Genomic DNA, 21,423 nt, shown 5'->3' with positions numbered 1-21,423 from the left:
TTGAAAATATAGAGTATGTGGAAGAGAAAAAAGCAAACCTTAATAAGTTCATTTTCTATGCATTTATTACTAAATTATGAATGATTATAAAACAGACTCAAATACTGATCATGGGCAGCTTTGATATGGAAACTTTAAAAAAAATGCACACGCATCATAGCTTCTTCTTGAATCTTTTCTTTCTGCTGTGTTGGCCTGGAAACCCTGGAGGTGAGACATTCTATGGAAAACTGTGAGAACTGCAGCTCCTAGCCAAAAGCATCTCCAAACCTTTTTTTTTAGTTCTTTTTCCAAAACCAAAAGTAATAACAGATATATCCAGGCATGTTCAAATCTTTATTAAAAGTTTTGTTTTGCATTTGATATTAAAACCAATGAAAATTCTTAGACGACAGTTTTACTTTTACCCTTAATCCATGGTTATTGTTCCCTGTGAGCTCAGATTGGATGAAATTATGCTTTTACTCCAACTGTTTAAGTCCTTGGAAAATTCGCAAGGTGGAATTTACACCCTGTTGGATTCTCAGAAGAACGAACGTCTCTGTCTTTCCCTGTGTTTATGTGGACTTGTGCTATGGTGGTGTGGGGATGCTATTGGAATATTTTATTTCCGATCATTGTTTTTGATAAATTTTTTGCTTTCTTTCCCACTGATATCTCTACAGGCTCAGTTCGAACTTCAAGCCTTTCATATCCGGGGTGAGCATGCGGTGATAACAGCGAGACTAGAAGAAACCATTGAAAATCTCAAATACGAGATAGAACACCGATGGCGAGGAGGATGTGAAGAGATGAGGGATGTGTGTGTCTCCACCGACGATGACTGCCCTCCAAAGGCTTTCAGAAATGTGTGCATCCAGACAGACAGAGAGACTTTCCTCAAACCCTGCGAGGGTGAAGACAGGACAACCAGAAGTAACCAAATAATACCCAGAAAGCTGAATATCTCCTCTTTAAGCCAACTCTCTCCCCCAAATGACAGCAGAGACACCAGTGTACCGCTTCAATCTGCGGAAAGCATCTCATCGAGTCAGCAGAAGGCAACGCCTCCCGCTCCCCCTCCCCCTCCCGCACCACCCCTACTGGCAGCCATCCCTCCCCCTCCTCCCCTCCCACCCGCACTTGGACCTTTGCCACTGGCACCTCCGCCACCACCTGTGAATACTGGACCTCCCCCACCTCCGCCACCTCCTCTGCCTCCAAGTGCTGGACCTCCCCCCCCTCCCCCACCCCCCCCACTTCCTCATTCCACGGCTCCGCCACCCCCAGGACCTGTGCCTCCACCTCCCCCTGGACTCTTCTTCGGAGTCAACCCTTCTGCTAGCCAGTGTCCTCGGAAGCCAGCCGTCGAACCCAGTTGTCCCATGAAGCCTTTGTACTGGACTAGGATACAAATAAGTGATAAGAGGTAAGCTCAACTCCCCTGGCCCATTCTCAGCTTGTGAATTTGCAGGATTTTGGACAAGTGATGTTGTATTCCTGTTGGTTCAGCATCTTTGTAGTGTGGCACTCGTTCTCAGATGTGGTAGTGAATGCCTTGGATAAACAAGGCTGGAATGTTTTGAGGAGAATGTCTCCACTAGGTCTTCTCTGTGTTCTGTATGGATTGATGCTGGAAGAAACGACGTGTTCTGTGTCAGACCCTTCTCGAAGGTACATATTCCATTTCCCAGACTAGAGAAGAGCCCAGGGCTCTCCAGCATCTCTGCAATTAGTGAGTAATCACAAAGACATTGAGCCTGATTCTATACTTCAGGTTCACTGAAGAGTTTTAGATTATCTGTCTTGTCTTTAGATGGTATCATCAACCCTATAATGTGTATATTCAACAGGTAGGTGTAATTTTTCAATTTTTATTAAAAGAACTGGACATAGTTGAATCATTAGCTCTTTAGGTCAGAGAGGAGTCTTAAAATATCAACTCTCTCTGCTTGAACTCTGTTACCCCTCGCTACTGAGCGCCCTCACATCTTTATACCTTGTTGCCCTCCAGAGAAAGTGCCGGTGGGTAGGTGGCTAAAAAGCATCTTCCATTTGCATAGGTTGTTAAAGTGGGTCTGTAAGGCAGCAAGAGATGGTTGCTTGGAAATTTCCATTCAAACAGATCTGATCAGATTTCTTCTGCCTCATTTTGGAAAGCATCAAAAGGACAACGAGAAAGATGTTGAGTTCCTTCTTGACTACTCTCTAGGTGCGAAGTTCATTGTTTGTAAAGAACAGCAAATATAGAACAGATTTTTACATTTAAATTTTTGAACTTAATTCGCAAAATCAAGATGTGGTGGTGAATTTTTCTATTTCTATAACATTTCGCTTGGGGAAGGCAGTATACTGAACAAAATAAACTGCAATTCACAGTGGGACACCAACTAGAAATCACTCTAGGAGGGGTGAGGCACACCTTGACACTAAGCATATGGTGAACTAAGTTGATTGTATACTTCATATTTGGTCTCTTTCCTCTCACCAAAAATTAAGGGCGAATTTATTTATTTATTTGATAAATTTATTTATTATTATATTTAAATATAATACTGTATATTTACATTTCCCAAATGAGTTGTTAAAAAACCATTTCAGATGGTCCTGAAATAGCTCCTACCATTAACTAAAGTACTAGTATTCCCATTCAAGACTCAGATGTCATTTCCTAAGAAATAATTTCTCAGTATATTTATTTGCAGCCATGTTCTCTTATTAGTGTTCTCAAATTAATGCGCAGCCATTCCAGAGTGATGAAGCCCACCTGTCAGCCCTGGCAGCATCTGTTCTGAGGGCACACGGAGCTGTTCTAACACCTGGGTCTCACTAGCCTGCCTCAGCTTCATTCCCATAAGACTTCATGGGCAAACAATAACCTAGACCATACCAGTGTTGTAACAGTAACCACTGGGAGATGTGGGCCCTTCATCCACCGTTTAAGACAACAAAGACAAGCTGGAGATAATCATTGTAGTTTTCTCTCCTTACATAGTTGGCCATTTTGAGAAAGAGGACAATTGAATGCTCAAGCTCTTATTAGTTTCGCCATAAACGTAGGGCTTCAGTTTTGCGATGGGTTGAATTGCCTCCCCGCAAATGGATTTGCCGGTGCCCTAATCCCCAGTATCTCAGACTGTGACCTTATTTGGAAATAGGGCTATTGCAGATGTGATTAGTTAGGTTGAGATGACCTCAGACTGGAGTAGGGCAGGCCTCTAATCCAAAATGACTGGTGTTCTTATAAAAAGGGGAAATGTGGACACTGCCAGGGGCGGAGGGAGAACGGCATGTGGCGTTTGGAGTCCTGCCACCACCAGGGATTGCGTTTTGAGCAAAATGAAAAGTAGATGAATGTTCCAACTTTCCTGACCTGGGACATCAGGAGAGCCCTGCTTGGTGAACATGTCAGCCTCGAGCCTGAGTTCCAGGCACAGGGGTTTAGTCTCTCTTATTATGGGTCCGTCAAAATGTTTTTGTACCTCAGAGCATGAATACGTCTTTTAAACTGACATGGTCTGAAGACCCTGTGTACTATTCATTATGGACAAAAGTAAAATTATCTGGGATGTGTTCTTTGACAGGAGATGATATTTTGTACAGCCAGAGGGGTAAGCACTTCGTGTAATGAGCACATAATCAGTTTTGGTCTTGGTCTTCTGGGGAACTAAGAATAAAATACGAAGTTTCTCTAGTATACACACACTGCCTCTCATCCACCTGGATTGCTTTTCACTACTAACATGGTTTTTAACTTTTGCCATTCTGCTTTCTTTGATGTCTGTTTTCTGGTTTCTAGAATAGGGAAAAGCCATTTAGTTTAAAAAAATTTTAGGAAGAAAGAAATCCTCATCTGTCTACCTTTTCATCTTCCTAATAAGTATCTTCCTGTTGAGAAATTATCTTCTCCTCCGCCCCCTGCGCGCTCCTCCCTGCTCACTCCCGCATCTGTCTCCTCCCACTTCTTCCCCCACCTCCTCCTCCTCCTGCCTTCCTCTTCCTCTTCTTTGGAGCTCAAACTGTGTGTTCAGTGGTCAGAAAAGAGCTGGCCATGATGGCATACGGTCCATTGTGAGCAAGTCCTTGTTACTGCCCCACCAGCCCAGTTGCCCCCAACCCGCTGAGAGGTGGTATTCCAAAATTCTGTTACTCATTTTTGGAAATGCCTTTTCCCATAGAAACAGTGTTGTAGATGGTGATGAGGTGTTCAACCTGACTGCCAAAGCCTATTTACTTCAGAATATAAGTGGGTTATAGCACTAGTCATACTGACCTGAGCTCAGAGTCCTTGGAGGGGGAGCCAAGCGGTACAGGTGCAGGAGATGGGGGGATGGGTCTGAATAATCTCCTTTGTGGGTCACATCACCTCCCTCTAGGCATCCTCTCCTCTGCTTCCCAGAACCTTCTTGAGGCCCAGACCAGCAGCTCTGAGGCTGCATGCTCCAGAATTTCCTGGCTCTCTTCTCCCACCAAGATCCCCTTTCCCAAGTGCAGCTGAGAAAAGCATTTAACATTAAAGGTGTTCATGTTTCGAATTGAAGTTAAGGGGGGCAGGGGGGAGAGAGGGGGCAGTGCTGAGGAAGGAGCGCATAGATGGATGTACCTCACTGGAAATGTTCTAGCCCTTGGATGATGATTTCACAGGTATTCATTATACTGTTATACATTATAACTTACATATGTCACATATATGTTCTTAAATGCCTCAAATATTATATTAGAAAAATTATAATTGAAAAAAAAAGTGGAGAGAAGCAAATGTTCAGTTTTGTTATGGGCCAGAACCCAAATGTCATATTTCACAGCAAAGGCAGACACATAGCAAAGTGTGAACACTCAGATCTGAAAAGCCAGTGTTGCCAACTGCTTCAAATATGAAAAATGGTCAAAGCGGTGGGCAGGTAGGGATGGTGGTGTGATGAATTGGGCAATTGGGACTGACGTGTATACACTGATGTGTATAAAATGGATGACTAATAAGGACCTGCTGTATAAAAAAATAAATAAAATTAAATTCAAAAATTAAAAAGAAAAGAAAAAATTGTCTCTTAGTATCAAAAAATTTGTGTGGACCACCCCATGTAGTAAGAGTTCTTTTAGTTTTCATTGGGAAAATGCATATCGAAACAAAGATAAGTACTTGTAGATATTATGGATCATAACATACACACACGTTTGATGTGTATGTTTGATGTGTAGGTGAGACTTTTTATTAAATGTCTATGAGCATTAAAAGTGTTTAAAAATAAGACGAGAAAGTAAGTTAAGAAAGTAGACGTTTGGGAGAAAATGTGTTCTGACTGAAAGGAGCCTGGATAATAAACCATCTAAGGCAGCTCTCAGAGGCAGTTGTTCTGAACCTGATTTCCCATATCTTCTTCCCTTTCTTTGTTTCAAAACTAGGGTATCCCTGTTTTTAGAGAGAGAAAAAAAACCAATCAAACAAACAAAACACAGTCTCCCCATGGCTGCTTTTGCTGAAATCTCTGCGGGGGCTGGTGCAGTAGGGGTTTTGCTTTGTTTTTAGTGTTAATCCTGTTGTTGGATGGTGTATTATAAAATCAAGTATTTCTAAATGAGCACAGCCTGTTCACGTATATGGGTCTTAACGCTGAGTTAACCTGAGCTAAACCTGAGAACCATATTTAAAACGAATAGAAAAAAATTCAAAGGCGGGCACATCTTCACCCAAGCACTCCATTTTCATTCTATTTAAGAATTATCCTATGAATGTCTCAGAATTGGTTATTGTTTCAATCTTTATACGATGCCCATTTCTGCCCGTCATGGAAATGACACAAAGTGAGGGAGGAGCAGTTTCCATGCCTCGACAATCTGAATCCCAGGAGTTCTGATCCCACCGGGTTTCTTTGGTTCTCTCTCTTTGGTTATATCTAAGGACCATTCTGTTTCGGAAATGTGTGTTTGCTTTAATACTTAGTATATTTTGACTTAAAAAATCTGTAATCGTAAAAAGCTTTTCTTCAAGCGTTATTAGAGTTTTTTAAGGAGTTAAAAAAATGAATTAGGATTAAGGATTTCACTGTATTCTAATCTCTTTTGTTTCTTCAGTTTAACTTGCCATTTTCTCTTTTAAGCCAAAATTCTACACCAACCTTGTGGGATTCCTTAGAAGAACCTGATATTCGGGATACTAGCGAATTTGAGTATTTATTCTCCAAAGACACACCTCAGCAGAAGAAGAAACCTCTGTCAGAGTCCTATGAGAAAAAAAACAAGATCAAAAAGGTACTGAGTGACTACAGTAATCTTTGTAATTATATATATATATATGTATATGTATATATTTGTCATACATGGGAATTTATTATGTGCTGCTGATTTGCTTTCCCTCTGTTTTCAAAAAATGTTTTGAAAGGTTTTGAGTCACAGATGACAGAAAGGAGCCAATAGTTTGAGAAATCCGTGCTTGCTATTTTGGTCATGCTGTCTGAATTTGCAAACTGTTTTCTTCATCTGGACTTTTTTCAACCACTAATTCTATTGAAAAAATGCACAAAAGTTAGTGAAAAGTAGTCTGTAGGCTATATGGAAATGTCTTCTTCACTTATTTATAACTTCATTCATTGAACAAATATTTATTGGGAGTCTGAGCTAGATTTTGTTTTAGGCCCATGCTATCCAGTCGGGTAGCCCTTAGCCACATGTGACTATTTGTGATAAAATTAAAAATTCAGTTCTTCAGTGGCACCAGCCACCTTTCAGTTTTATTCTTCTGGCTAGTGGCTACAATATAGCACAGATATAAAACATTTCCATCGTTACAAAAAGTCCTCGTGGGTAGCACTGTCTGAGCACCTGGGGCATGTTGGTGAAGAAAAGCAAACAAGCAAGAAAACAGATCCTTGCCCTCTGGGGCGTCTATTAACAATAAACATCAGAAACAAAAAATCAAATCATGTGGTAGAGCAGAGTAAGGAGGATCAACTTTTTCGGGGATAGGGAGGGATGGGGGCTACGGGTTTGACTGGAGTGTTCAAGGTAGTCCTCCTTGAGAAGGTGACCTCTGAGCAGACTTGAGGGCTAGAAATCTGAGGCCACCAGCCAGCCATTAGAGGACAAGGTCAGGATTCACAAGCAATCAGATGTGGAGGTGAGTCGCCACGGTCGCCATGCACTGGCTGCGTGCCCCAAGTCAAAGTTCCTTCAGTCTGCCTTGGTCCCCTCAGTGTCACGTGAGATGACATCTATCCATATTGCTCTGAGTAACGATCAAATGACATCGTATATAGTAGTGCCTGGTACCCAGTCAAACCTCAGCGAGTAATTGCTGCTCTCATTTTGCTACTGTTGCTGCCGCCGCTGCTGTTTCTCTGCATTAGTGTTGTGATAATAGCATAGATGGTATTAGGGAAAAACAGTTGGCCCTTGAACAACATGGGTTCGAACCGCACGGGTCCACTTATATGCAGATATTTTTCAATAGTACACACTACAGTACGAAACAGCCCGTGATTGATCGAATTGCGGATGCTGAGGAACCGCGGAAACAGAAGCTGACTCTGAGCTATATGCACGTTAACCCCTAGTTGTTCAAGGGTCAACTGTATAGTACTTGGTTCTGCTGTTGATTTGCGACGTGATCCTGGGCTGGTCATCTCACTTCTCCAGGCCATATTTCCTCTTCTCTGTAAAACAAGATTAACAATATCTGAGTCTACCTGACCCAGCAGGATGCTGTGAAATTCAAATCTAAGAGGGTTTGAAGAAGTGTTTTGAAAGGTGTGTAATACTGAATGATAGTTTCATCAACTCTTCTTAAATTATATAGTGAGGTTCATCCATTGGTTCATATCTCAAGTAACATGATTGTGAAACGAGCTGTGCCTTGTTGAGGGGGGGAGGGAATGGCAAAAGTCCGGATGCAGTTTTCTGTTAATCAAATCAGGTGTGCCCACTGACTTAAATTATACATGAAAATCATGGTCAAGGTTTTTCACAAGTTCATTGGAATTGTGTTTTCCTGATTGAAAAATGTGATCCCAATAATGATTAAATATCAGAGCAAATCTTTTAAGAGGATGTATCGCATGAAACAATTGAGTTACGGCAAGAAGTAAACTGATAGACTATAGAATATATTCATGTGCAGTTAGATTCCTATGAGATGGAAATAAGGGCGTTTTGCTGGCCAGCTGGCTTTTTAAATGCCATCTATAGGAACAGAAGACTAATTGTTTCTATACAAAAGGCAAAAGCAGAATCTCTGTATTCCAAAAGTAGCCTCATTTTGCCTCTTCCAGGAAGCCTTCTCTGACCATCAAGGAAATCCTCTGAATGTTTTCTTACCCAATATCATATTAAACTTACTTTCGTTTTCTTTTTCTTTTGCTGTTACTCCTTGTGTTTCTCTCTCTGGATGCTTGGTTACGTGTCATTTACTCATAAAGCTAATTATTTCTGTTTTGGTGAATGAGCATTTTTAAAACATTGAAGTATTTGTTTTTAAAACATCAAAGCATTTGGTAGTTTATTCTTATTTCTTATCTCATAATTATTTGCCTCTTCAACAAAGGATTTTCACTAAGGCGGTTAGTACTTGATGTGTTTGTTTCTCCGTCTGAGGGGGAAAATATCCTTTATTCAAACTCTTTAATCTTTCTGAACAGTGAGGTTGCTGTTACCCCAAAGACTCTGTGCACACGTGTAGTCTCTATTCTTTTTCTTTAAGGGGAGCAGTCTTGAGGGTGCTTGGAGTTTGCAGTGAGCTTGTGTCCTACCTTAGAGCTGAGATTCTAAGTTGTAAAGAAAAAAACGAATTGAGTCAATGCCAGAAAACTCTGAACCTGCCTCCTAGGCGCCTTCCTTCCGTGCCCATGGCCAGATTTCCAATATCAAGATGGATCCCTTGGTCTCTTCTGAAAGTCAGATGTTTATTTTCTGTTCTCTGAGAATGAAGATGAAAGTGAATTTTAGTGATTGTGAGCAACTGAGGAGTTTCAACCCTGGAGGCCAGCTTTGTTAGCCTAACCACAGAATGGTTCCCATACAAGGTGACCAGGAGACACTTGCCAGATAGATCTTTTTATGGTGACGGAAGTGGAGTATATGTCAGAGATTTAAAAATCCAGCATTCTGAATCTTGGCCGCAGGGACTCTGCCAGCGTTGAGACAGACATGAGCATCTCTTAAGTGGAGCCGGTCTGCATCCCTCTGCACATTCCCACATTCCTAGTCAGAACTGTCGGAATTGTTACCGTTCTGCTGAACTCAGATACGAGTTTCTAGTTTCATCTTCTATAACAGCGTTTAAAGTTCCCATCACTGGCACTGATTTAAAACAAACAGATACATATCTTCTTAAACTGGGCTGGGATCCTGTTTTCTAGTACGATACAGTCTAAGAATTAGAAGGAACCTTCCTGATCATCTCATTCAGTGCCCTCATGTGGCACATGAGAAACGAGACCTAGAAAGATGAAGATGCCTTCTGGGTTTGTACGCTTTTAGCTAGGAAGACATTGATAATGACGGACACTTGAGAGGATGTAGAGGAGCCTCAGCATGTGTCTTCACTCCCCCTGAATTTAAACAGTAATTGGCTTCACTTAATGGTGGTAACAGCTTTTACTGGGATGATTGATTTTAACCTTTATAAATGAGAAGTAGCTATTCTTAGAATCATCAACAAAATCCAGCTACACTCGTGCAAATCCAAAATACGTCCTACATTGTGAAATTATCCAAAGTCTTCTTCAGGTTCTTCCAGTAGGAATCCAAATCTTTGAATAAAAAGATACTATGTATAACTCCAACTACGAAATAATATGAAACCATATGTAGATTTGGAGCTGTTTTCCTTTGACCCCCATCAATCATTTTAAATACTAGCTATACGTTAAATACTATGACAAATTCGTATTGCCTACTCAGGCCTGTGCCGTCTTCATTTGTGACATGAGAGCACTCTGCCACCACAGACCTAACATTCACCAAATTGAGAACCAGAACTCAAAACATCAGCTCTTGTCTGTACCAGCAACACTTAGTACTATCTCCTATTTTTTTTGCTCTCTGATAACCTTCAGGGCAAGTCGTTTAACTTTTCCACACAGATTCTTTCTCTACCAAATAGGGAGTAACAACCCTTTACAGGGTCATTACAAGGATAAAATGAAATCACGATTGTGAAAGTACTTGAAGTATTCTCTAGAACTATGTATTAATCTCTTAGTTTATGAACAAACATGAAAGCTTTGCAAAGAAATTCTTGACCATCGCTTATTCCCACAAGCTTGTTGAGGGTCTTCAAACATGAGTGTGTCCCTGTCTGAAACTATTTGCACATGGTCATCTCTAGACCATTCCTGTTTTTCAGCTCCTTTAACAGAGTATACAGACATCTAGTAGTTCATCTTACATTGGTTTATATAGTCTTTTTGCACTGTAACATAAGAGTTTTTCACTGTCAATATGCCCATATTTCTACTATCTCTAAGTTATATTTGTTCTGGGGAAAGGTAGATCGGCGCCTTGACAAGGAGCCAGAAATCTGCCTTCGTCAGACAGAATGTGTCTGAGATTCTTTGTCCTGGTGCCTGTCAGAGAAGTAGCTACTCCAGTGAACTCTCCAATTGCTTTCTAAACTTGCCTGACAACGTTCAGAAAATCAGCATGACCTGCCGATATTATTCCTCTCTTGAAATTATGAATAATGTCCGTGCTTGTTCCCTCCTCTGTAAGATACATGAAATTACTCCACTCCCTTGGCCTTTTTAATAGATATTTCTTAAGAATTAATGACATAATGGCTATTCCCTGAGCACTTGGTGGGAGTGGGGGTAGGGAGGGGTGGTGATGGTCCTGCAGACACTGGTCTATTGAAACTTCCTGGAGCCAAAAGCTTTCAGTTGTAATTGGGTCACTTTGGCCAGGATCGTAGCTGTAACTCTCAAATCCCAGACTTGGTGTCTCAGTTTAGTGGGGAGGGGAGATGAGTGGAAGGAGAACATAAATTTATAGGGTTTTCATAATCTGTTGCCTTCCACGTTTATATAATTTCAGCTTTTGTGTACAAAGATAATTTCTCTGGGCCGCCCCGGTAAGGTATGTGCATTATTTTTTTCCCCCCCAGGAATGGGAATGCATTTGCCAAGCCCTTTCTATTACTCATGTGTTTGAAAAATGAGCAGTGAGGTTAGGGGTTATCATCTGTGGCAGTGAGTGAAATCACTTGCCCGTGTGTTGTTTGCACCAATATATGACCTTGAGGTCATTGGTGCTATGTCCAGATTCCTTGAGTGATATCTGGAATGATCTGGGCTTTCCTGTTCTTTGGTTTTAAAGGCCCCTGACTGGCCAAATCTACTGAAAGCAAACGGGAGCTTCTGCTCCATGACAAGCACCAACCGACAAAAGTTCTGCCTTGTAAATTTTATGTGGAAATAAGACAGCCCAAAAAGTTAAGTTGTACTTTTACTTTATTTACTTATTTTTTTTTTAAAAAAAAGGTCATTAGAACTTGTCAAGTATGGATATCAATGATTCTTTCAGAATGTTGAATCTGAATATTATTCTTGGAGTTAGACTATGTTTCTCTTGTTGGCTGTTGAACAGTAACTTAATCTGGACTTGTACCTCAAGCCAGCTGCAGGATCACACGGTGCTCAGCTCCTACCCGCACCACAAGAGGACACCTTCGAATGCTCAGCTCTGCAGAGCTAAATTAGCCTCTGTCCTAGAGCCGGAGCAGTGGAGCCTACAAGTGTAACTACCCCTCGAGTATCCTCTTTCGTCTTGTAAAATCTCTTTATTGTGGACCATGGGGCCAAATTTCACAGCAAATTATCCACTCAAAGTATTGGGAGCCAAAGGAATATTAGAAAGGCTTGTAGGTATTAGTAGAATAGAAATCATTAGTAGGCATAGTTCCAGTGCTTAGAATGAATGACAACAATATAAAAATTTATGAAGTATTAGACTTAGCCCCTTTGGGACTGATTCTGGAATCACCTCCCCACTACACACACACACACACACGCACACGCACACGCACACGCACACACACACACACGAGGTTTTTTTAAATTGTCCATGTCTAAAGGGAGGGAAGATGTATTTGAATATAGATTTGGGGTTCTCTAATTGGAAAATAAAGAAGTTTGATTAGATATTACAAGATATCCTATGAGATGACAATTCTAAATATTTGGGGTTTTTTTTTACGTATTTTATTCTTTACTCCTAGTTGAGTAAAATTTTTGAAATCTCACCTATATTTTCCTGGACCTCATTCATTTATGCTTAATTCAGGACGTTTTCTAAGACTGTGACTGGCCGGAGGTAGACAGTGGTTTGAGGCTGACTGCCGGTGCAGGGACCTTGGTGGTGGCAGGACTTCTCTGGCCTCCAGTTTTAAGCAAGAAGTATGTGAGGAAATAACAAGAATGCCCAAAGATCTTATATGTGTATTTAAGTCACAAACCCAGGTCACCTGGGTGCTTCCAAAATGAACTCATAAATGCCCTGCAGAGTGCACACATCTCCAATATACACAAAGATCAAAACGGCCCCATACGCATACACGTGCGTCCATAGGTATGGGCTTAACACGAACAGAAGTCTTAATAACCTTGTATTTATGTAGAATCTTTCAAGTGAAGATGACAACAAGATTTCAATAGCAATAATAATGGTTAATGCTAGGTGAGCGGTTTTTGGCTAAGTGCCTAGCATGTATTAATTTATCCAGTCGTGGGGCTTCCCTGGTGGTGCAGTGGTTGACAGTCCACCTGCCGATGCAGGGAACATGGGTTCGTGCCCCGGTCCAGGAAGATCCCACATGCCGCAGAGCGGCTGGGCCCGTGAGCCATGGCCGCTGAGCCTGCGCATCCGGAGCCTGTGCTCTGCAACGGGAGAGGCCACAACAGTGAGGGGCCTGCGTAACACACACACACACACACACACACACACACACACACACACACACACACACACACACACACACACACACACACACACACACACACACACACACACACACACACACACACACACACACACTTCATCCAGTCGCCACAAGAACCCAGTGAGGTGGTTCTATGATTATTGCCATTTTTTAGATGAGGAAGCTGGAACTCAGGGGGGTTATGTAACTTGCCCAGCATCACACAGCTCTTAAGTGGCAGAGCAAGGAGATGAATCCAGCAACAACCCCAGAATCTGTGTTCTTAATCACTTGACAAATGGTCTGTTGGTCTGAATTTAACTACAAGTCCTGACTTTATATTCACTTGGAGAAGTCTGAATTTTATTTCCTGGTCATCGTTTAGTGAAAAGCGCTCTGGCTTCGGTGTCTGTAGACCCTGTTTCTACTAATGGCTCTGACCGTAGCCAACTGTTGTATCTCGGGCAAGTTCTTTAAATTCTCTGGGTCTCAGGTCTCTCATTGGTCAAAAGGTAAACTTTAATTAGATGAATTCCAAGGATATGGTCATCACTTCTCCTTTGCAAATGGGGACACTCAAGGTCCACCAGCTTTTGTCTTGTTTATCAGAGGGCAGATAGAGGCGTCACATGTGGACCAACATCTCTGCACTCAGACCCATAGATCAGACTGCCTGACACCATCAGCACCACGGTGTATGAGTCACAGGTATGTAGGAGCTCAGGGAGTAATTGTTAGGATCTCAATAATCCCCTAATCTTAAGAGACATAAACGTATTGGAGGATTATTTTAAAATAAGCCAAGTTTCTCTACGTACTGGGGTATTGAAGGGCTGGAATCTGATGGGGAAAACTGCAATGGAAAGGCGCCAGAGGTCTGGTCTTGAAGGTAACTAGTTAGCGGTTGTGTGTCCAGTCACGTAACCTCTCTGGCCTTAGTTTCTGTAACTGTCATGGCCTCTGGAGCGGATGTTTCTCAAGATGCTTTCCAGATGCAAAGTATCAGATCATATCTGTACGTGGACACCTTCACACACGCATTTTAAAACTCAGTGTATACGAGTGTGTGAGTAGAATGCAACCTCAGATATGCACCTTGCTTCGTCAGTGAGTAATGTGGGATATACTGCAAACCAGCCTCACAAACACAATGTTTCTTCCCCCAAAGATGCAATATTTCCCTCCTCACACTTGTCTCTACTTAACAGAAAATGTCTTTGGCGGCAGCAGCCAATGGCCGAGTTGGCCAGCCCCGTTCTGCTGGTGGGGCACTCTCCCCTCCATCTCTCCATAACGTGTCCAGGGTCCAGAGGCCAAGCCAGGAGTTCAGGTTTCACCAGACACAGCTGTCCACGTGTTTCCTCGGACAGTCTGGCTTGCCCCCAGTACTATGGCTACACTTACAATTTTTTGATAAAGTACCTTTTAGCCCAGAGCTTGATTTCCTTTAGGCCTGACCTGGTTTCTCTCCAGCTGAGGCTAATTTGCATGGCTGTAAACACGGGCCTGACAAAGCTCACCAACTGTGATAAAAGCTAAGGAAACCCGAGACCATTGGAAACTCCAGAATCCGCCTTCAGTATCTGAGCCTGACTCAGAGTCACGCCTCAGCCCAGGAGGCTGCCAGCATGCAGCAGCTAAAGAAATGTTATTCTGATTGATCTGATTAGGGCAGCAAGGTTAGCCATGGTCAATTTACAAAGACAGTATGAGAAGAAGTCATGTGTGTAGGCAAGTTATGGGTCAGCGAGGCCCCTGCCAGAAGTTTTGAAAAGCCACAGCTCTGCCAGCACCATTATCAGATCTCCTCGGTGGGGTACAAATGGGATTGGAGGGTTAGGGGCCCTCCAGAGAAATGAATGACAAAAGGGATTGGGCCGGGAAGAGCTGGGGAGCGGTGCTTACTTTCAGCTGGATTCCTTTGCTGCCGAGCCCTTTACATGGACTTCCCCAGTACCCTGTGAGGAGGACTGCCCTTAGCCCCTCAATCGTCAGGGAGAGGAGAAGGTGGGGAGGCTAATTTGAAAGGGCCGTGAGGCTCTAGACTGACCCACAGGAGCAGCCAGATGGAACCTATTGGGCATTTTCATCCCTTCCTTCACCACCAGAGTGGTTTAACTGGGATCTGGCTCCAGGCCCTGGTTACTAAATAACCCGAGTTTTAGTGTTTTCATTTTCATTCATTAACTTTTAGGCTAGGTACCTTATTAGTCACATTAGACATTTTACATGTGCAAAATGTCCTAGGAGGTGGGGGCGTGGTCTTTAAACAGTGTAGAGCTGCAAGGACCAGGGGGTTAATTCAGGACTCAATTATCACATCACTTTTGCCTGCCTTGTAGACTCTCTCGTACAACTTCCTTAGTTTACGACAAACACAAAAACTGACTTTTAAATTTTGCTTTCAAGTTGTTATGACATTCGCACTGATTCTGAAGACGTTGGATCTTTCACTCTGGGTGTGGTTCTTTTCCTCCCGGCTCAATTCAGGAACGTAAGTGAGTGTTACTTACAACACTGGGTAAGGCACATTAATTAACAAAGAAAGATGGATTTAAAATGAAGCCAACTGAAAGCCACAGTGCCTGAGCTGGGCCTCATTACAAATAGTTCACTCTGTACTATAATCATCTTACTAATGGAAAAAATGAGACACTGAGATGGTTGCTTAGAGAAGAATGTAGTTCAGAGAAGCAGCAAAATGCCTAAAGCATACGAGATGTTTAGAATGATTTAGTAAGGCATTGGAGAAACTGGGCCATGTGATGTTTTTGTTGTGTATTACTTATGCTCTTGGGATGTGGAGGTATCTGAACAGTTCAGCTCTGTAGGACACAGCCGTTCAGTTGCCACCAGTGGAAGGGATGAGCTTCTGAGGCCGAAGGTACGTGGCAAAGAAGGTAAGACTCACAGGCCAGCACAGGGAGTTCACACCAGTTGGCTAAGATCTTGGTGTGTGTTTGCCTCAGAGCCACCAGGAAGCCAGTTTCAAGCCTTCCAATCAGCTGCTTCCTCCTGCACACCCAGGGCACCAAGAGTCACGAATAGTCTAAGTGTGGAAGGTGGTAGCATCGTGGTTCAGCAGGGCTTTCTGGAAACCGCACAGGCCTGGCTTTTTCTTTGAGTCATCACTTTATCCATGGGGTAAGTCCCTTCATCTTTCTAAGGCTCCTCCGTCCCGCTCCCTCATCTGTAAAGTGAGAATAATAATAGTATGTACGTATTTCAAAGGGTGATTGTGAGAGTTAAAATAATCTGTGAAGTGTTTAGCTGCGTGTCTGATGCATAAATATTTGCTGGTTCAACCACACTATCGCTACCATCGTCATGACCATCAAGAGTAGGAATAAGGACAATGAACAATCCCCTAGTGTCACCCCTAAAAGAGAACCGGAGGTTGGATTCCAACCAGAAGCTTCATCTCTTATGCAGGGATGACTCCTGAACCCCCAGAGGGCTAGCAGAGATCCATCTCACCCTCTCATTTGTCTGTCTGTGTCCCATTGGGACACAGCTGTGGAATTAAAACAAATGAATTTAAGCTAGATGCTCAGAGATGAACGTCCTCAAGGTGTGCCAAGGGAAAACCATGCAGTACAACAAAAAGATGACAAAATTTGTCAGCGTTTTCCAGTACTATTTTTATTTGGCTTTCATAGTAATCTGTGTTGGTAGTACAATTTTTAAGTATGGCGGCTGTTGGGAGGCAACATAAGGGTGCTTCCTTAAATCCTTTTAAAACATGATAGGCTATAAATCAATAAATATAATCATGTCTAGAATCACTGATTTAGGTGATGATGACGCTCTTTAAAGTGTGATATTTTAGGTTGGTTTCTATATTAATAATCAGATTGAATCCACTTATAGTTTATCTCCAACAGCATAATGCATGGATTAATTTTAAGAGTCGAGCAATATTAAAAGACCTAAGAAAAACAAAGGTCCTGAAAACCTCAACAAATTTCACGCCCTTTTTCGTACAGACCATCCTCTGGCCACAATGCAATTAAGTTAGAAATAATTTACCAATAACAGAAAGATAATTTAAATATGTCAATAACAAAAGCCTCCTTGCCTTTTAACATTTACATTCACACTGCAAATAACTCATGGATCAAGAAAGAAGTTATAATGGGGTTCAGAAAACCCTTATAATTCAAACAATACTGGTTTTTAAGACTCAAAGGATATCACTAAAATGTATGGTCATGAGTGTTTATATTAGAAAAAAAGGATAGGTCAAAAATAAAGCATCCAAAATTAACAGCTAGAAAAAGAAAAGCAAACCAAAGAAATCTGAAGGAAAAATTAGGTTGAACAACAGGAAAGGCCATTTTTGCAGGTCAAATGTGATCAAATATTTAGAATTTCATATGGTTCAACCTAATGCATTTTAAGCTGAGAATGGAAATTTTTTTAAAAAAATTTAATACAATATAGAAGATCAATAAAGTCAAAAGTTTATTCTTTGAAACCAAAATTCAGTAACTTTAGGCACGATTGAGCAAAACAAACAAACATAAATAAAGATAATAGGAAAGTAAAAGTGAATGTAACTATAGATGCGATAGAAATGTATAAGATGAGAGAATACCATGACCAAACTTTTGGCAATAAATGAAAATAACATAAAATTTAAAACTTTCTTGAAAAATATAAATTACCAAAGCAGAGTCAAGAAGAAATAAAACACTGGAATGTTCTATAAATATTAAGGAAATTGGGCCCATAGTTTAAAATCTTCTTATGAAGGAAGTTCCAGGCCCAGATGGTTTTATTACACCAAGCATTTTCTTCTTACACAAAATACTTGAGAGAATAAAGAATGTTATGCTCAAAGCTAGAATATAGTCTTGATAGCACTACCAGACAAGGACAGGAAGTGAAAGAAAAGTTACAGGTCAGTTTCTCTCGTATAGATGTGGAGATCCTAAACAGTGTATTGGTAAATGGAATCCGGCAATGAATAAAAAATTAGTATAGCAAAAGTATTGAAGTAGACCTAAGTAAAAGGAGAGACATAGTCTTTTCATGAATAGGAAGACCAATATTATAAAGTTGTCAGTTAGCCCCAAGTTGATTTCTAGTTTGAAAGTAATTCCAATCAAAATCTAAGTAGGATTATTTGGAATTTGACAAGCTTATTCTAAAAATTTGTATAGAAGAGCAGAGTTTCAAAAATAACCTTACACATGATGTTTCGTGAAAAAAGCAAGTCACAGAAAAATGGTTCCATTAGCCTGAAGTTAAAAACATAAAAAGCCAAAGAATTTTATGGAATCATACATTTGTGGCAAACTGTTTTTTAAAAAGCAAAGGAACAATAAACATAAAATTCAAAAAAATTTAAAAATTCTGACAAAAACCAGGTAGGATGCTTATTCTACCTCATATCAAGAAAAATAAAGCAATAGGCAGTAAGGTAGCTATAGTGTGGTAATAATTGGCACAGAAAAAAACAAAGATCAGTGGAAAGAATTGAGGGTTCAGAGGCAGATCCATGCATATCTGGAAACTAATATATGACAAATGTGGTCTCTCAGATCAGTGGGCAAAAATGACTATTAAAAAAAAGTACTTTAAAAATTGGAAAAAAATATATATATATCTCTCCAAAAGAAAGTAGATTCCCTCCCTCATGTCATGAATAAAGATCAATTCCAGATGTATCAAGCACATAAATGAGAAAGGAAAAAGTTAATAGTTTTTTAAAAAAAAAAAGAATATAGGAGCATATTTTTTAACCTCACATGGAAAAGACACAAAAAGCATATCAAATAAGAAATAAGTACATTAAATAAAATTACATTAAAGTTTTTGAAACTCTTGCTCCTCAAAAGGTACCACAAAGAGTATGAAAAGATAAGCCATAAGCTTGGAGAAGACATTTGTAACATCTTTAACTGAAGAAGAATTACTACCCAAAATATATATAGAATTCTTACCAGTCAGTAATAAAATGGTTACCTTCCAATAGAAAGATGGGCAAAAGACATGACCAGGCTTGCCATGGAATGAATGGACACTAAATAAATGAAAAGATGATCAACAAGTCAACAACCAGGGAAATGCAGAGATACCATTTTAGGCCCACCAGCTTGACAGAAATCAAAAAGTGTAGCTGTGAAATGTTGGGAGGGTGTGAAGCAGTAAGAACTCTGATTGCTGCTAATGGGAAGGTCAGCTGTTCTATCTACTTGGAAAACAGTCTGGCTGCGTCTAGTTCACGTGAACACATGTACAGCCTCTGCTCAAACTTTTGCAGCTTTGTACCAGGAGACTCATGAGAGTGTTCGTAAAAGCATAGTGGAATAGCAAAAACCTGAAAATGACAACAGTGGCCATCAACATTAGAGTGGAGGAGTATCACAGAATACTACACAGCTTTTATAAAAAAGACTCAAGTACAGCTACATGCATCCACACTGATGATTCTTTTTTTTTTTGCGATACGCGGGCCTCTCACTGTTGTGGCCTCTCCCGTTGCGGAGCACAGGCTCCGGACTCGCAGGCTCAGTGGCCATGGCTCGCGGGCCCAGCCGCTCCGCGGCATGTGGGATCTTCCTGGACCGGGGCACGAACCCGCGTCCCCTGCATCTGCAGGCGGACTCTCAACCAATGCGCCACCAGGGAAACCCCACACTGATGATTCTTAAACACGATGTTCAATGGAGAAAGCAAGTCACAAAAGAATGATTCCATTGGTCTGAAGTTAAAAACGTGAAAAGTCAAAAAATTTTATGAAATCATACGTTTGTGGCAAAACCTTTTTTCTAAAGCAAGGGAATAATAAATATACAATTTAGAAAGCATGGTCCCTTTGGAGGTGAACTGTAGGGGAAAATAGAGGGCCTTTGAAGGTGTTAACAGTTCTCAGTTTGGTAAGGTGTACGCCCGTACACGGTTTACTTTTGTCGTCCTTTAAACTATACATAAACGTGCACATGCTACTCTTTTCTATAATATTTCACAGCTTTAAAAATTGTTATAAAAAAGGTTTCCTGTTGCCCCCCATTCCGCTCCCACCTTGCACCCCAGGGGCACCAGTTTTCAATGTCCTCTCTGGCCATCTGTCTGGTATTCTGCTGTCTATTGTGAATACAATTTTAAACAGTCACCATGGACTTCCTATTTTGGTAGACAAGGGTTTTTGTATTTCAGAATTCTATGTGAATTTATAGAAGCTCATTTTTTAAAGAATACAGTTACCTTTCTGAATTTATAAATTATAGTTTCTTCACATTTTCCTTTGCTTTTTACTTTCCTTCTGTCCCTTCTTCCAAGTTTCTTGTTTTACATTTTTTTGTTTGTGACCTCTGTATTTCCCATTAGAGGATTATCTCAAATAATTGGTGATCCTTGGCTGCAAGATCAAGGCATGATAAACCTGGATGGAAGCTCAGTATGAATGGGTGAGGTTTGCCCAATGATGGGTCTCACAGTAGGGTAAACAGTTGCAGACCAGCCATTTCATTTGGGGGGGCCCTGAATGACAGGATCTGTTTATCTTTGCTCTTAGACTGATCCATTTTTCCAGGTGGAATTTCTCCAGGCACCTGACTCTGGGGGCTGGGGTGTCAGCCTGACTGCAGTTTTCTGAGAGAGAATCCAAGAAAGGAGGTGGAATTTTGAAAATGACTCCATTCCGGTACAAGACCTCAATCCCAACGTCTCAGTGCCTGATGTCCACGAGTCCCAAGTCTGTCTGGTTGAATTTGTCTAGAAACTATACTTCCTGATAATGATCAATGGGATTATACACCTGGCACCTAGTTGCACCATATACTAACTTTTAAATAATCCCCTTATTTTTAGCTCCCTACCTCACCCTTCCCCAGCACGGGGTGCCTCTAATTCATTTACGTCCAAGATTCTGCCTTCCTCTGCAGACAGTTAGGTTTGTCCGTCTGTCGCTCTGCCATGGAATTTACCACTCTTTCAATTACTTTTGCCTTCATGTTTCTGTTTGGAAATTAAGGGGGTCTGCTAGTTTCACTGGAGGTAGATTGTGTGTTTCTGATCCTCAGTCTTACCACTTGGGGTTGATTTTATAAGAGAAAGGGAAGTGGACAGGCCTTTACTCTGCTACCTTCAAACTCAAAGTAGTTGTGATTTTCACATCTTAGAGGCTATTGCCTTGTTCAACATGGTGGATGAGGCATGCACGTCCTTGCTGGAATGAGATGTATTGCTAGGGAAAGAACACAGGAGTAGAAGTAGGACATCTGGAGGACCCTGGACAAATCACCTACTGTGTGCTTGTTGCACTCACACTCTCAGAAGGTGACCTGTCCATATGAGGGAACCTCAGGGAACATATATTCATGATTCTAGCCAAGATGGATATAGAGGCTCATTCTTCACGGATGATGGCGAATAAATATTTTGGATCGTGATGTTACTCCATTCCCATGGATGACTGAAGAATATAATGTGTTTTCTTTCCGTGATAGATGGGCCGTGAGAGTAAGGAGGATGATAAAGACTAATTTTAGGGGAAATGTGCTGGGTTACAGACTGTAAGCCTTAACCAA

At 41.2% G+C, this 21,423-nt stretch overlaps 1 protein-coding gene across 1 annotated transcript in view; it reads left to right on the top strand.

Annotated features, from left to right (window-relative positions):
- The window catches only part of FMN1 (formin 1), a 405,529-nt gene that overhangs the window by 186,763 nt on the left and 197,343 nt on the right, over positions 1-21,423 (top strand). Inside the window, exons 5-6 of the mRNA XM_060294520.1 lie at positions 666-1,408; positions 6,078-6,228. Of these exons, the coding sequence (XP_060150503.1) occupies positions 666-1,408; positions 6,078-6,228 (894 nt within the window). The remainder of the gene's footprint in view (positions 1-665; positions 1,409-6,077; positions 6,229-21,423) is intronic.

The sequence above is a fragment of the Globicephala melas genome, chromosome 2 (genome assembly GCF_963455315.2).
Source record: "Globicephala melas chromosome 2, mGloMel1.2, whole genome shotgun sequence".
Classification (NCBI taxonomy): Eukaryota; Metazoa; Chordata; class Mammalia; order Artiodactyla; family Delphinidae; genus Globicephala; species Globicephala melas.
Note: the sequence above shows the minus strand (reverse complement) of the source record. Positions and strands in the feature narration are given on the sequence as shown.